Source organism: Palaemon carinicauda, chromosome 43, assembly GCF_036898095.1.
Source record: "Palaemon carinicauda isolate YSFRI2023 chromosome 43, ASM3689809v2, whole genome shotgun sequence".
NCBI classification, from domain to species: Eukaryota; Metazoa; Arthropoda; class Malacostraca; order Decapoda; family Palaemonidae; genus Palaemon; species Palaemon carinicauda.
The window spans coordinates 21,322,190-21,337,956 of record NC_090767.1 but is presented as its reverse complement, the minus strand read 5'-3'; the positions used below and the strand labels follow the sequence as shown (position 1 = coordinate 21,337,956).

General features: G+C 41.3%; 1 protein-coding gene across 1 annotated transcript; it reads left to right on the top strand.

The window, feature by feature from the left end:
- The first annotated feature begins 344 nt into the window (after positions 1-344).
- Positions 345-1,825, top strand: LOC137633749 (uncharacterized). The gene is made up of 2 exons (XM_068365994.1): positions 345-547; positions 1,186-1,825. The coding sequence occupies exons 1-2, from the start codon at positions 345-347 to the stop codon at positions 1,823-1,825; spliced, it is 843 nt and encodes a 280-aa protein (XP_068222095.1).
- Positions 1,826-15,767: the final 13,942 nt, after the last annotated feature.

Below are 15,767 nucleotides of genomic sequence, written 5' to 3'. Positions count from 1 at the left end.
AGAAGAGTCGTGAGGATAAGCTGGATTGAGAAAAAGACTAACGTGGAAGTTCTACAAAAGATCAATATCGAAAAAAGATTACTTGACATTTTGGATGAAAGAAAACTAACTTTTATTGGACACCAGGTTCGGAAACACAATACTCTGGAAAGAACGCTACTAATTGGATCAGTCTATGGTACAAGAACGAGAGGAAGGCCTAAAACTAGATTGAGTGACAATATCAAGATGTGCGGGCTAACGATGGTGGAGTTGGAAAGGAAGGCTCAAGACCGGAATGAATGGAGAAGTTTTGTGCAGAGGGCCACGGCCGTTCGACATCGAACACTCAGTACTTGATGATGATGCGCATTGTTAATTCTGCAATAGTTCGTGCCCAGATTCAGAAAGAAAGCTATGGCTTTGGCACCTTTACTGCTCCAAAAATTGCTGAAGTTCAAAGTAAAACCGATGTGGGAGAATGGTCGTGGGTTTCAGGTGATAACAACCCAGCAGACTTGACCACCAAACCTGCTAAGCCGATCGATTTGGGTCAAGAATCAATCTGGCGAATGGGGCCGGCGTTCCTTACTCTCCCAATCAGTAAGTGGCCAATAAGGAAAGATCATATTGGTGATTTGCCTGACAGGGTGGGTGTCTTTGTTTCGCACGCTTGTTTTACTGTGAATACTGTACAAATGTCTTTAGTGTTTCAAATATCAAGATTTGAAAGTAGTGAAAAATTGCTCAGAGTCACTAGTAGAGTCCTTTAGGCTTTCAAATTTAAATCGTTCAAGGGAATATTTCAAACTCCTAATATAGATGAAATCTCTCAAGCAGAGATGTTGTGGGTGAGAGAAATTCAATCCAGACTTGGTAAAGATTGGGATTCCAGATATCGCAGACTTGGCCCTAGTGTAAATAAGGATGTTTAAAGAACAATTATGATCAGGATGGGTTTGTATTATTCTCTCCTGATCATGAATTTGTCAAATTATATGTAAAAACCATGCATCGTCAATTTCATTCTGGAGTGGAAAACACCCTTGCGAAAATTCAATCTAAGTTTTGGGTACCAAGAGTTCGGAACATGATCAAGTCCGTAAAATTTAAATGCGTAACCTGTAGGAAGTTGACAAAGGAAATAGCCGGGCAAGTCTAAAACCCTTATAATGCTCTTAATTTATATGGACCTTTCTTTATCAGGGATACGGTTAAGGGTAGAACTAAAGGTGAAGCCTATGGGGTAATCTTTAATTGTTTATCGACCCGTGCAGTTCATTTAGATCTAATTGAGGGTTACAGTGCAAAAGATTTCCTTGATGGGCTCCGTGGATTTGTATCACTCCGAGGATGTCCTAAAGAAATATATTCTGATAGGGGTACCCAATTAACTGCTGCTGAGAAGGAACTAAGGAATGCAACAGAGATTTTTAAAATAAAGTGGATCTTCAATGCTTCTGCTGATGCACCTTGGCAAAATGGAGTCAGTGAGAGTCTTATCAAATCTGTCAAAAGGAGTTTGACCATAGCTATTGGTGATAACATTTTAACTTTCAGTAAATTACAAACCACCCTTTATGAAATTGCAAATTTACTAAATGAAAGACCCATTGGTATAAAACCCGGCTGCGATCCCGAACTAGGAAGGTATCTTTGCCCAAATGATCTTTTGCTTGGGCGTACACAAAATGCAGTCCTGAAAGGAGAATTTGAACGCTTCCCTAGTCAGGACTCAAGATTGAAATTTCATGAAGGCATAACAGATACTTTTTGGAGAAAATGGATGCGTGACTTTTTTCCCCACGATGCTGATACGTCAAAAATGGCATGTAGAAAAGCGTAACTTGCAAGTAGGGGATAATTGGAAGTTAGCAGAAGTCTTGCTGGCAGATAAGGGTAAAGATAAGAAAGTTAGAAATGTCACACCGAGGTACAAACCAATAAAGTCTGGTATGACGTACAAGGGAGAAAGGGATGTGATTGTGAAACGATCTGCTTATCGAATTGGAGTAATTTTGCCCATCAAGGAACGTCTCGATCTACCATAGTTTCAAATGAGTATTTATTTGTGTGGTTATTTAAAAAGAATTAGATTTGCCTTGACAGTCCTATAATGGTAAGAGATTTAGTTTTGTTGGTGGTGGAGGGTATCATTATAATTTGTTTGCACATGCGCGTTAGAGACTACTGGTGAAGGTTTCCACGACGGTGGCTGTCTTTGGACATACTGGCTGAGGTTTGTGGTGGTGATGGTCACGGGATCAGTTGCTCCTGATATGAGTTAAATAAAAGGACGGAAGCGCCGTTCGAGAAGTTAATTGGTTGGGTTTAATGAATTCCCAGGCCGCCGATGACGTAAATGATGTTGAATTGTTTCGTCAGGTCACCAAACACGTTGTTGCATCAAGCCTGTTCTAATAAAAGACTTGATGCAACAACGTGTTTGGTGACCTGGCGAAACAAATAATAATAATAATAATAATACTATTATTATTATTATTATTATAACAACAACAACAACAACAACAACAACAACAACAATAATAATAATAATAATAACAACATGCTTTTGCATATCTAGAAAAGGCTTATGATAGAATACCACGAGACGTTTTCGGTGCCTGAGGTAGAGAGTCCTGGAGATGTTGGTTGGACTGGTCGAGATGATGTGGGCTCCAAGACGAAAAGAGGAAGGAAAGCTTAAGAGAACCGAGACGAGAATGCTGGGGTCGGTTATGGGAATATCACTGCTTGAGAGGTTGAAAAATGAGGAAATAAGAAGAATGGCAGGTGTAGCAAAGATTACCTAGATGATAAGAGCGTTACGACTGAGATGGTGTGGACATGTGTTGAGAATGGATGGTGGGAAGGGAGCGAGGAGAGCTTGGGAGGAACTTGTTAGGTAGGGGAAGATTGAGCAGACAGAGAACTATGGTTGTAACTTAGCTAGTAATAATGATAATATAAGATTTTTTTCATATCCTTCATAAGGTGAATGATGATATGGAGAGAAGAGGTTTGGTGAAAGAGGATGCCTTTGATAAAAGGCATAAAACTACTAGTGTTATTGGGTCCTATGACTGGCCAGATAGTACCACTGGATTCCTCTGTTTTGGATATTTTTCCTTTGCCTACAAATACATCGAATAGTCTAGCCCATTCTTTACACATTCTCCTCTGTCCTCATACACCTGACAACACTAAAATAACCAAAAACTTTTATCTCAAGGGATTAACTACTGCACTGCAATTTAGTGGCTACTTGCCTCTTGGTAAAGGTAGAAGAAAGACTTATGGTAAGCAGCTCTTCTAGAAGGACAAGCCAAAATTAATCCACTGTTCTCTTAGTCTTGGGTAGTGCCATAACCTCTGTACTGTGGTCTTCCACTGTCTTGGGTTAGAGTTCTTAGGCGTGAGGGTACACTCGGGCACAGTATTCTGTTTCCTTATTTCCTTTCCTCAATGAGCTATTTAGCATGTTGGAGCTCTTGTGCTTATAGCATTCTGTTTTTCCAACTAGGGTTGTATCTTTGCTAGTAATAATGATCACAGAGGGTACATCTGACAACCGATAACTTAACTTACTGATAATGGAGGGGAATTAGAGGCTGATACCGAGAGGAGTATGAAAGTTGGGAGACTGATAATGAAAGAACTGGTAACTGCTTGAAATTATTATTTTTATTATATCAAACTTGTTACATTTTTTAAGTCAATTATCTACATCAAATAAAAATCACAGCCACATTATAACTACCTTGCCTTCGTTTGCGACGGCATCTGATGCATTTTTCGACTGCAGTACTTTTTAGCTGTGGGAGAAAGAGCAGCTGCCATTTTGAAAAACAACGGAAAACTAGAAATGTTTGGAGGTCTGGCAAAGAAACTTGTTAAATGCTGAGTCAGCAAAGAAACTTGTTAAATGCTGAGTCAGCAAAGAAACTTGTTAAATGCTGAGTCAGCAAAGAAACTTGTTAAATGCTGAGTCAGCAAAGAAACTTGTTAAATGCTGAGTCCGCAAAGAAACTTGTTAAATGCTGAGTCAGCAAAGAAACTTGTTAAATGCTGAGTCAGCTGATCCAAATAATAACAACGAAATGTATCCTGCAATGCACGGCACTCACGGCCAAATAAACGCCGTCGGAGCGGTCGACGTCCGGTTCCTTGCGTCGTGTTAACATCATTGAGCAAGATTTTCTCGGACCGAACGACGACTTTGAAACGGCAAAGAAAACAAGAGCTGAAAATGATTCCACATCTCTGTACAGTATATTACAAAAGAAAAGGGACGTAAAAGTATTAAATAAAATATCTACACATCTTCCGAAGCCAAACTCGGCACCCGAGCTGCTTCCCGAACGATCGTCCGACCAAAAAACTCAAAAATAGAAATCAAAACCCTGACACAAAGTGACATAGCCGAGGGGTTATCTGCTTCCGTGTATTGGGAGACTAAGCCTAATTGCACTTCTAGGATCTATGGTCACCAAGGCCATCGTGTTCCTCCCTGCTTCCTTCCTCGTGAAGGAGGATAAGGCATCGTACGTTCGCGGTGACTGAGCCTTAGAAGTCGCTGAATATGGCCAGCTCGCCCTCGGAGACGCCCTCGGAGACGCCCTCGGAGGATCTCCAGTTGTTTTCGGGGTAATCGTCGAAGTTCCTCGTGTCCCCGTCGGAGCTCACCTTCGGGACGAGTGGCGGCTGAAAATAAAGATTAATAATAGAATAAAATAGAGTTGGAACATTCATTAATGGCATACAATAGGCAGCTGAAGAAGAAAGGGATATCAATCAATAATATGTCGGAAAATTTATGATATAATACAGTACTTTTCAAATTCATTTTATGTTGTATAATTGAACAATTCATTTGATTCAGGCTTGAAATAATCACTGATAGTTTTTTCTCTTTTAGAAATCTACTTGTTAATTAATGCTGTTGTGCCCAAATGATTTCACACTGAATTTGTGCTTATTTCCTAACAGTATTTCATCATTTATCCCTTAATTCATTGCTCATTGTTTAGAGAAATTATAAGGCCATTATTCTTCGCTTATTGAGAATCAATGAACATTATTTTCTTAGACGTTTAAGTCTCGTGTTATGTTTATAAAGACAAGAAGGAGCCACGAGTAATTCCAGACGCTAAGAAAGTTACTGATTATTTAGTTTTTTGTAGAGATGTCCCCGTAGACAACACTACTGGACTATGTGGTTGGTTGGGACGGGCGTAAACATTCCAATCAATTTTATTTATGGGGGGAAATTTCGTTTATATTGGTCTGAAATACGATATTGTGAGGATAGTATTGTACCAACCGTGTGTCACACGATCGTATATAGTTCATATTATGCTTGTATCTTCGCTCTTCCTTCGCACTAAAAAGAACCAGAATAAACATGTCTGCGTTTCACCTCTGTAACATTGTCTGTTTTGTGAACAGGAAAATTCCTGTTGCCTTGGCTTTTGTATATAAAGGAGAGTGTTCAATAATAAACTAACTCGGTTGGGGGGGGGGGGCAGGAGGAGCAAGTCACTCCTGGGTCACCAATGTGACGGGGCGAGAGAAGGTTGTGACTCAAAGGCAATGTAAGACCAATCAAGTTAGTTTATTATTGAACACTCTCCTTTATATACAAAAGCCAAGGCAACAGGAATTTTCATGTTCACAAAACAGACAATGTTACAGAGGCGAAACGCAGACATGTTTATTCTGGTTCTTTTTAGTGCGCGGGAAGAGCGAAGATACAAGCATAATATGAACTATGTACGATCGTGTGACACACGGTTGGTACAATATATTCTACTGTATAACACACTAAGGAGAAAGCACCAATACGCCAGTGTATGACGCAAACCTGAGGGATTCTTACCTTCAATTTTCTTTGGAAGACGTCCTCCCAATCGGTGTTCTTGAAAAATCTGTGTTTTTTGACATCTTCGGCACCGTTCTGTCGAGCGAGAGAATCGTGTGGTATCAGCCAATGAGAAACAAGATAGAATTGGAAATGATAATTACTGGTTGTGTTTACTTTTATCCTGACCAATCACAGGCAAAATATGAAATCCAGTGATATCAGCTGTTGATATTTACTTTCATCCTGACCAATCACAATCAAAATATGAAATCCAGTGATATCAACTGTTGAAATTTATTTTTTTCCTGACCAATCACAATCAAAATATGATATCCAGTGATATCAACTGTTGATATTTACTTTTTTCCTGACCAATCACAAGCAAAATATGAACTCCAGTGATATCAGCTGTTGATATTTACTTTTTTCTTGACCAATCACAATCAAAATACAAATCCAGTGATATCAACTGTTGATATTTACTTTTCTACTGATCTGACCTTATCATATTTTGCTTCCATTTAATCTTCTATTCACTACAAACATTTTATTATGAAACAGACCATGAATTGGAAAAGGAATATTGAAGTTTGAGTACCAAAAGAGGTGAAAATACTTACCAAATAACAATCTTTATGACTCACTTTCAAATTCTATCCAAGTTCTTTAATAATACATTACACAAAAGTTCATTTAGTTCTTTCCCAATGCATTACAAAAAAACAATGGACTTAGTTCTGTTTTGACGTAGACTGAAACACAATGGAGATTATATTCTAGTTTTGAAGCGATAAGTTAAAGAGAAAAGCTCAGTAAGTCTCCTCTTATGCGTATTGAAATTCTACTCTTGACACGTACAATACGTGAATACACACTAGAGTTTTCTCACATCATCCAATACGGTACCCCATTATTTAAGATTTATTCTGTATCATCTTGATAAACATATTAACGACCTATAGACTCAACTATATCAGTCTGACAAAACTCTCAAATGATTAAAAAAAGGCAAATTCAGCGTATTACCGTTTGGTGCAGTCACTAGTTTTAGACTCTTAACCAATCGAGACGTCGGAGAAATATCGTAAGGTGGATCAATGCATCGTACGTAGATAGAACTCGGCTCTGCCTTTAACTTAAGGACTCTGCCTTTAACTTAAGGACTCTGCCTTTAACTTAATGGCTCTGCCTTTAACTTAATGACTTTGCCTTTAACTTACTGACTCTGCCTTTAACTTAATGACTCTGCCTTTAACTTAATGACTCTACCTTTAACTTAATGACTCTGCCTTTAACTTAATGGCTCTACCTTTAACTCAACGACTATGCTTTTTTTGCCCCTCAAAATAGACATAGAACTTCTCCCGTACCTGTTTGATACTTGTGACGAACTTTTCCTAACCTCTCATCCAGGGACCTCCAGTTGGATCTATTATTTCTCTAACTCGGACTTCCTTAATACCTCTCCTCTCAGGCTATCAGTACCTCTCTTCTCATTCCTCTCCATTACCCCTCTCTATCTATCCTCTCTACACTGCCTATCATCTGGGAGATGAAGGATCTCTTCAACTCTCCCGATTATGGCTCCTTTATCTCGGTATGCCTTCGCGGACGTCGCGGCTAATAGTGTTGGTATGTCAGCTTCTTGAAGCTCTCACCACTGGTGGAATTCCAGTATCATCTAAACTCGGTTCCTCTCTCAAAAGCTGCGCCGTCAAAACTCTCTAAAGAGAATTCCCGTCACTAGCACACTTTAAGCAAAGTAAGTAGCAATAATGATATTGTACGTACCACCTTCCAACCCACTATTCTTTGTCTTGCAATCGAGTTGCAATTGTCTTAGTGCAAGGGATGTTTCTAGTGATGACACCTTGGGCTGCCGTTCATTAGCTTATGAGAACTTCTTCCCAACCGTTCAAAATTAATAAGAAAAATATCCTAGATAAACAAACTGGAAATTCAATTAACTTGACTAAATACAAATAAGAGGATTTAACCTAACCACCCTCACACAACCCACGATGTCTCCGTCTACGAAAGCGAGTGTCCTCTCTGAAACGAGACGTGTCGTGGATCCGTACAGAGACGGCCGAGTTACCTTCATGTTCCCGAGCCGCTTTGTGCGGTCCTGCGTCAGCAGCTTCTTGATGAGATCCTTCACCGTCGGCTCAAGGTGTCTCGGCCACTCGACGCGTCCGCCCAGAATTTTATCGTAGATGCCGAAGGGGTTGTTGTCGAAGAACGGAGGGTAGCCGGCCAGCATCTCGTATATTAGGATGCCTGGAAATAGGACGCAGGTTTAGATAACTAGACCGCCTTTTCTGTAATAGGATGATTACGTTGTTTTATGTCTGAATAAAGATGATAAAATAGAAAAAGTAGTCAAAGTTAACTATATGAAATTAGCAAATAAAATTTAATATTTTGAGTCTCTAAGACGACAGGGAAAATATGGATATCCATGGGATGGTTTCTAGATACCTCGCTAGGGGGCGCACGGTGGCACACCTGGCTATCATATCGGCAATTGGCGCAAGTTTTTTTCATTTTTCTGTCGTGACGTCGGGGACGTAAGCTATATACATAACTACCATGCAAGTCTTGTGTTTAAAAATGCCAGAGTTCTCTTACTTATTTATTTAAGTAAACCTCATGTTATTGTATGCTTACAAACAATGGATATAGTTGACACTTAGTTGTTCCGACAATATATACAAACCGTGAGACTTTTGTATATCTGGTGGATACTTATGTTTGTTCAGACAATATATGCAAACCTTGAGGCCCCTTTTCTACTGTCTAGTGTGACTCTTCCCTGCAGGGGGCAGGAAGCACTAACATTGTCTATGATTAGTGGTGATGACGGATAACGGTAACGTCATTTGTCTCGATGGTCCGGATGACCAAAGAAAAAATTGTCCCAAGGTTAAGGCACCTATGAAAATCCACAGTTACAGTACTTTCAAGTAATTCTCTGGTAAACTTCCATCAGGACGACATGGCTTGAGCCCAAAAAACGGATTTTGAGCGAAGCGAAATCTATTTTTGGGTGAGATAGCCATGTCGTCCTGATGGACCTGCCAAAAGGCCTTGGCAGGATCCCTCCCGAAATTACTTTATCTGTAGCACCATGCTCAATGCTACAAGGAATGAGCTCCATCTTGGATACAGCGCCATCTAGATACTCAATAGTAGTACGGGAGGAAGGGTAACCTTGTTAACAGCTCCCCTTCTATTCTAGCCACTCTTCCCCCTCGAAACGAAAACGCTATTTGGGATGAAGATCGCTATGTGTCGTATCAAGCATACGTCCCCTGATTATGCGATATCCTTAAGAGAAATTTTAAGGATATTTGCGCCAGGAGTTAGAATTCTGGAGACCTAAAGGTAAATTCTCTGGGAATATCACTGTAGCTAAATATCCCTTAGAAAGCTACTTCTAGGAACCTTCCATCAGGACGACATGGCTATCTCACACAAAAATAGATTTTTTGCTTCTCTCAAAATCCGTTTATTTCAAATGTTCATTATTTCCCATATCGTTTACTTATTTCCTTATTTCCTTTCCTTACTAGGGTATTTTTCCCTGTTGGAGCCCTTGGGTTTATAGCATCCCGCTTTTCCAACTAGAGTTGTAGCTTACCTAGTAATAATATTAAGAATAATAATAATAATAATAATAATAATAATAATAATAATAATAATAATAATAATAATAATAGAAAATGTCTGTAGGTTGGAGGATGCCCTTGGAAACCGCTTCCACGGAAGCTCATTCGGGTGTCGGGATGTCGTGTCCTCGTGTTTGAGTCTCCACCAGGGCCCAACCCATCAGCGTGAAGACTCTTCTAGTTTGATCGACAAGGGGAGGATGTTTGCAAAAAGCCCATGAATCAGGAACCTATCAATCAATAGTTTAAGGAATTCCATTACTCATAGGAAGTCAGAACTGTCATACTAAGCTAAATGTGGTTGTATCTAACACCTTCTTCCACTATTACTCCATGAAGACAATACCAATACACATAAGAATGGGGTGGAGAAGATCCTTGCCTACAATATAGCCTCTTGGCGTTTGTACGAGTGCCGAGATGAGATTTGAGAAGTTGCCTGTTCCAACTCTTCAAGCTGACAGAGATAAAAGATTTTCATGTCTGGAAAACTCAGTCATGGATCGGTGTCTGAGTGCGGAAAGATGTAGGTTGAAGAGCTGTACTGGCGAGTAAGATCTAGTGTGGTGGGGGCACCAAAGCGTTTTGGGAACATTGCAGGAGAGGAGAAGGGAAAGGGAGGCTGTTCCTCCCACGAAATCATAAAGAGGAATCGGTTGAAGTCTCGGGAGACTGCCAAATTGGTTGTCCTGTTCTTTGGTGAATCCTTCCTCCTTCTCTTAGGCAGTAGGAGCTGGCAAGGAACAGGTAACAGCAACAGACGAATAACACTATAGAAGTTCTCTGGTGACTAGAAGGTGACACTCACTTTAGGCACAACAGTAAGTTATGATTGTTGTCCCAGGTCACGTGGTTCTCAATCGCAAGTAAACTATCGTACATTCCACATTGCTGTAATTGATCTAAGTCTCACAGGAAACGCTAATCGCAGAGACCAAGCTCAAGGCATCCTAAAGAGGCTGCAATATTCTCATGCTTGAGGGTAAATTTAGGAACACCATTCTATCTTATTCTCTTTCAATTGTTTTTTATAAGTTTTTATAGTTATATATGAGAGATTTATTTCACTGTTGTTACTTTTCTTAGAATATATTTTAATTGTTTATTACTTCTCTTGTAGTTGATTTATTTCCCTATTTCCTTTCCTCACTACAGGGCTATTTTTCCCCGTTGGAACCCTCGGGCTTATAGCATCCTGCTTTTCCAACTAGGGTTGTAGCTTAGCTAATAGTAATAATAATAATATAATAATAATAATAACATTCTCACTGAAGCTGAGAGCTTTGAAAAAGCTATCTACATGTGGATTGATGTAGAAGAAGAGACGGGTGAAGGAGATGAAAAGACGAGTGAAGGTGAAGAAGTAGGTGATTTTGCCAGAATGGATGATGACACTTTGGCCTGTGACGTGCCTCACACGGCCCCTGATTTGACATCGCTTCAGGAATGCTACAACAGAATTGTTCAGATCCTGAAGAATAAAGAGAGGGTCTACTGCAGGAGCTAAAAGTTCAGAAGGAAAGGCAGCTACAGAGGGAAGTACAAATACATCTGTCAGGAGATTGGAAGCAACTTACGACAGATTATTCTGAAACCGAAAGCAAGGGTACCTCTTTGAATAAACCCATTGTGTTTACTCAGGGACACATCAATCGTGGAGGAGCTATGCCTGTTAAGAGTACCCCTCACGAGAACTTTACCAGAACTTCAAGAATGTCACGGAAACCTTGGGTAGCATCATCAGAAGAACTTGAAAATGTGAGTTGGGTGAATTCAGTAATTGCAGTTGTTGGAGAAAAGTTGAACAACAACTTCAGCTATCCTTCCAAGAGTTACAGACATCTGATGATGATTCTTGGTGATATTGGTCCTTCATTAGAAGTTTCCATACCACAAACACAGACAGACTCTGTCTCAAAACTGTCTTGTCTGTTACAGTACTGTACCATAAGGGTAGCGTCAAGAGACTACCAAATTGTTGCGGGACCACGGACCAAGAAGACGGATGTGTACGGTCATTGGAAATTTTGGAAGATAAATGTGGAAGCAATTATGAAATCTCGCAGAAATGGATCCGTAACATCACACACAGGACGTACTTAAAGAGCCCATAGGAACTAAGAGATTTTGCTGATGATCTGAAAGGCTGTCAGCAGACCTTAAAAAATATGGGCCAAGGGAGCGAGGTTTACCATGCAGCCGGTCCATAGACTATCTGGAAGAAATTGCCGCAGCACCTGCAAGAAAGATGTTTGCGTGAGAACCATATCATCAAGAAAAAACTAAGGGTAGGACCTGGCTTAAGGATTTGGTTGACTTAGTTGAGGATGTGGCACATGAAGCCCCTGACCCTATCTAGAGTCTCCTTCAGTGATCCAAAGTAAGAGAAGGAAATAGACCAGTAAGGAACTGGTAAGAAACAAGTTAGTCACTTCGAAGTAACAGCCCGCTCAATAAGTACGGCGTCACCTATACCGGAAAAATAGGAAATAGACACGAGAAGGGATGCCCTTGGTGTGGACAAGGGCACTGTATGACTCAATGTTCGCAGTTCAGAGGCCTCTTTATATAAAATAGCCAGTGCCCCACCACACCATATTAGAAGAGAAACGGTAGCAAACACTGAAAAGAATAAACAAATTAATGACCCCTGGCATCCACTCCACAATCATCAGGATGCAAGGCAAAGACTGAAATCCCGCAAAAGCTTCGCGACAGTGGATGGACTAGGACAAATCTCACCAGATGCTCACAAGCTAGAGAAGTGGTGGGAAAGTTTTGATAGACATCCAACGAGGCTCTGGCCAGTGGAAGATCCCTCACCAGGATGGTCTGGATAACCTTAAACAGAAAAAGAGTAAAAGGGGACAAAACTGGAGATAACAGCCATCAATGGTGATTTGCCACCAACCCTGAATGCCCATGTTGGGCAACACCATAAACAATGGAACACATCCTAAGAGGGGCCCCACTGGGCCGTCATTTCTCAGATCAAAACCTCAGCGAATAAAATGACATCACCCTTCTGTGAGCTCAACATTGGCGAAATAAGATATGACGATGATGGGAGGCAGGAAAAATCAAAGCTCGTAGGAGCCTTTTCATGTCAAAGGCTCTGTGTCTTAACTTTGCAAAGGGACATTCAAGCAAGAATCGCCCTATAAATTATACATGTAACATTGAAAGATGTGGGCTCAAGCATGGCAAATTTCTACATATGCCAACAAGACCACTGATGAATAGTAATGACATTTCAGTGAATCCAGTCCAACCAGCAGAGCAGAGTACACCAGCCGTACCTTTACTGGTTTTGGCAAACCAGAGGTGCCATTTTCCTCGTACCTGTGGTTGCAAATCGTCCATACTAATCGTACCAGCTTGAGTATGGTGTGGAAACTCTGACATCTACATTGATATGTATGCTATGCTTGACCTTAGTAGTAATACCATCTACTGTACCGAGACTCTGCATAGCCAGCTAGGAACTTGAGGAACTACACACCACTTGGAGATGAACACACTTACACATAGCAGGATGTGAGTGTAAACAGCTGTGATGACTCTGATGGTCTCAAAAACCGAAGTCAGCGACATCACACACTCTATTTAAGCAAGTGTTAGACCAAATATGATATTTTAATTATAAAATAAATTTTTGAATATACTTACCCGGTGAATATATAATAGCTGACGTCTCCGGCGGCTCGACAGAAAAACACAAAAACTCGCAAGCGATCGCTATGAAGGTTGCGGGTGTGCCCACCAGCGCCAACTATCGGCCAGATACCGCATATACATGTAAACAGCTCCAATTCTTCTCATCCCGCTGGGTCTCTATCGGGGAGGAAGGGGGGGGCCTTTAATTTATATATTCACCGGATAAGTATATTCAAAAATTTATTTTATAATTAAAATATAATTTTTAAATATTTAACTTAGCCGGTGAATATATAATAGCTGATTCACACCCATGGTGGTGGGTAGACACCAGAATTAATAAAGTTTACAGCGTATATGCTTAGAGTTTTTGACAGTTATATCATAACAAAACCCAAATATATATAGGTACCTGGTAAGGAAGTTGACTTAGACGATTACTCTGCCTTGTTAGTCTGTCTTCCTCACGAAGCCCAGCGATCCTCTTAGGATGCTGAAAGACTCCTAGGAGCTGAAGTATCAAGGGCTGCAACCCATACAACAGGACCTCATCAAACCCCTAATCTGGGCGCTCTCAAGAAATGACATTTGACCACCCGCCAAATCAACCAGGATGCTAAAGGCTTCTTAGCCTTCCGTACAACCCAAAAACAAGATTAAAAACATTTCAAGAGACAGATTAAAAGGATATTGGAATTAAGGGAATGTAGTGGTAGAACCCTCACCCACTACTGCACTCGCTGCAACGAATGGACCCAGTGTGTAGCAGTCCTCGTAAAGAGTCTGGACATCTTTCAAGTAAAATGACGCGAATACCGACTTGCTTCTCCAAAAGGTCGCGTCCATAATACTTTGCAGAGATCTATTTTGCTTAAAGGCCACGGAAGTTGCTATAGCTCTTACTTCGTGCGTCTTAACCTTAAGCAAGCATCGGTCTTTTTCATTCAAGTGAGAATGAGCATCTCGTATTAAAAATCTGATAAAATATGACAAAGCATTCCTTGACATAGGCAATGATGGTTTCTTAACTGAGCACCATAATGCCTCAGATCCACCTCGTAAGGACTTAGTACGAGCTAAGTAGAACTTAAGAGCTCTAACTGGACACAGCACTCTTTCAAGTTTGTTGCCTACGATCTCTGACAGGCAAGGTATATCAAAGGACTTAGGCCAAGGACGAGAAGGCAGTTCATTTTTGGCCAGGAAACCAAGTTGAAGTGAACATGTGGCTTTTTCTGTAGAAAAGCCGATGTTCTTACTGAAGGCATGAATTTCACTGACCCTTTTAGCCGAAGCTAAGCACACTAGGAAAAGCGTCTTGAGGGTGAGATCCTTCAGGGAGGCTGAATGTAATGGCTCAAACCTGTCTGACATGAGGAACCTTAGGACCACGTCTAAGTTCCATCCAGGAGTTGCCAAACGACGTTCCTTAGAGGTCTCGAAAGACTTAAGGAGATCTTGGAGATCTTTATTGTTGGAAAGATCTAAGCCTCTATGACGAAAGACCGAAGCCAACATGCTCCTGTAGCCCTTAATCGTGGGAGCTGAGAGGGAGCGAACATTTCTCAGATGTAAAAGAAAATCTGCGATTTGGGCTACAGAGGTACTGGAAGAGGACACAGATGCTGACTTGCACCAGTCTCGAAAGACTTCCCACTTCGACTGGTATACTCTGATGGTAGAAGCTCTCCTAGCTCTCGCAATCGCACTGGCTGCCTCCTTCGAAAAGCCTCGAGCTCTTGAGAGTCTCTCGATAGTCTGAAGGCAGTCAGACGAAGCGCGGGGAGGCTTTGATGAACATTCTTTACGTGGGGCTGACGTAAGAGATCTACCCTTAGAGGAAGACTTCTTGGAATGTCTACCAGCCATTAAAGTACCTCGGTGAACCACTCTCTCGCGGGCCAGAGGGGAGCAACCAACGTCAACCTTGTCCCTTCGTGAGAGGCGAACTTCTGCAGTACCTTGTTGACTATCTTGAATGGTGGGAATGCATATAAGTCCAGATGAGACCAATCCAGTAGAAACGCGTCTATGTGGATCGCCTCTGGATCTGGGACTGGTGAGCAATAGATTGGTATCCTTTTGGTCAACGAGGTGGCAAAGAGGTCTATGGTGGGTTGACCCCAAGTCGCCCAAAGACTCTTGCACACGTCCTTGTGGAGGGTCCATTCCGTGGGTATCACCTGACCCCTCCGACTGAGACAGTCTGCCAAGACGTTCAAGTCCCCCTGAATGAATCTCGTCAACAGGGAGATGCCTCGATTTCTTGACCATATGAGAAGGTCCCTTGCGATCTCGTACAGCGTGAGGGAGTGTGTGCCTCCTTGCTTGGAGATGTACGCCAAAGCTGTGGTGTTGTCTGAGTTGACCTCTACCACTTTGTTTCGAAGAAAGCTTTCGAATTTCATCAAGGCCAAGTGGACTGCTAATAGCTCCTTGCCGTTGATGTGCATGCTCTTCTGACTTGAGGTCCACAGACCCGAGCATTCCCGACCGTCCAGGGTCGCACCCCAACCCAAATCCGACGCGTCTGAGAACAACACGTGGTTTGGGTTCTTGACTGCTAGGGATAGTCCCTCTCTCAGACTGATATTGCT

Excerpts from the sequence above, each read along its gene's own strand:
- LOC137633749 (XM_068365994.1), top strand. The coding sequence starts at position 345 with ATGCGCATTGTTAATTCTGCAATAGTTCGTGCCCAGATTCAGAAAGAA. Across the intron at positions 548-1,185 it reads TTGGGTCAAGAATCAATCTG|GGATACGGTTAAGGGTAGAA; the intron begins GCGAATGGGGCC and ends TTTCTTTATCAG.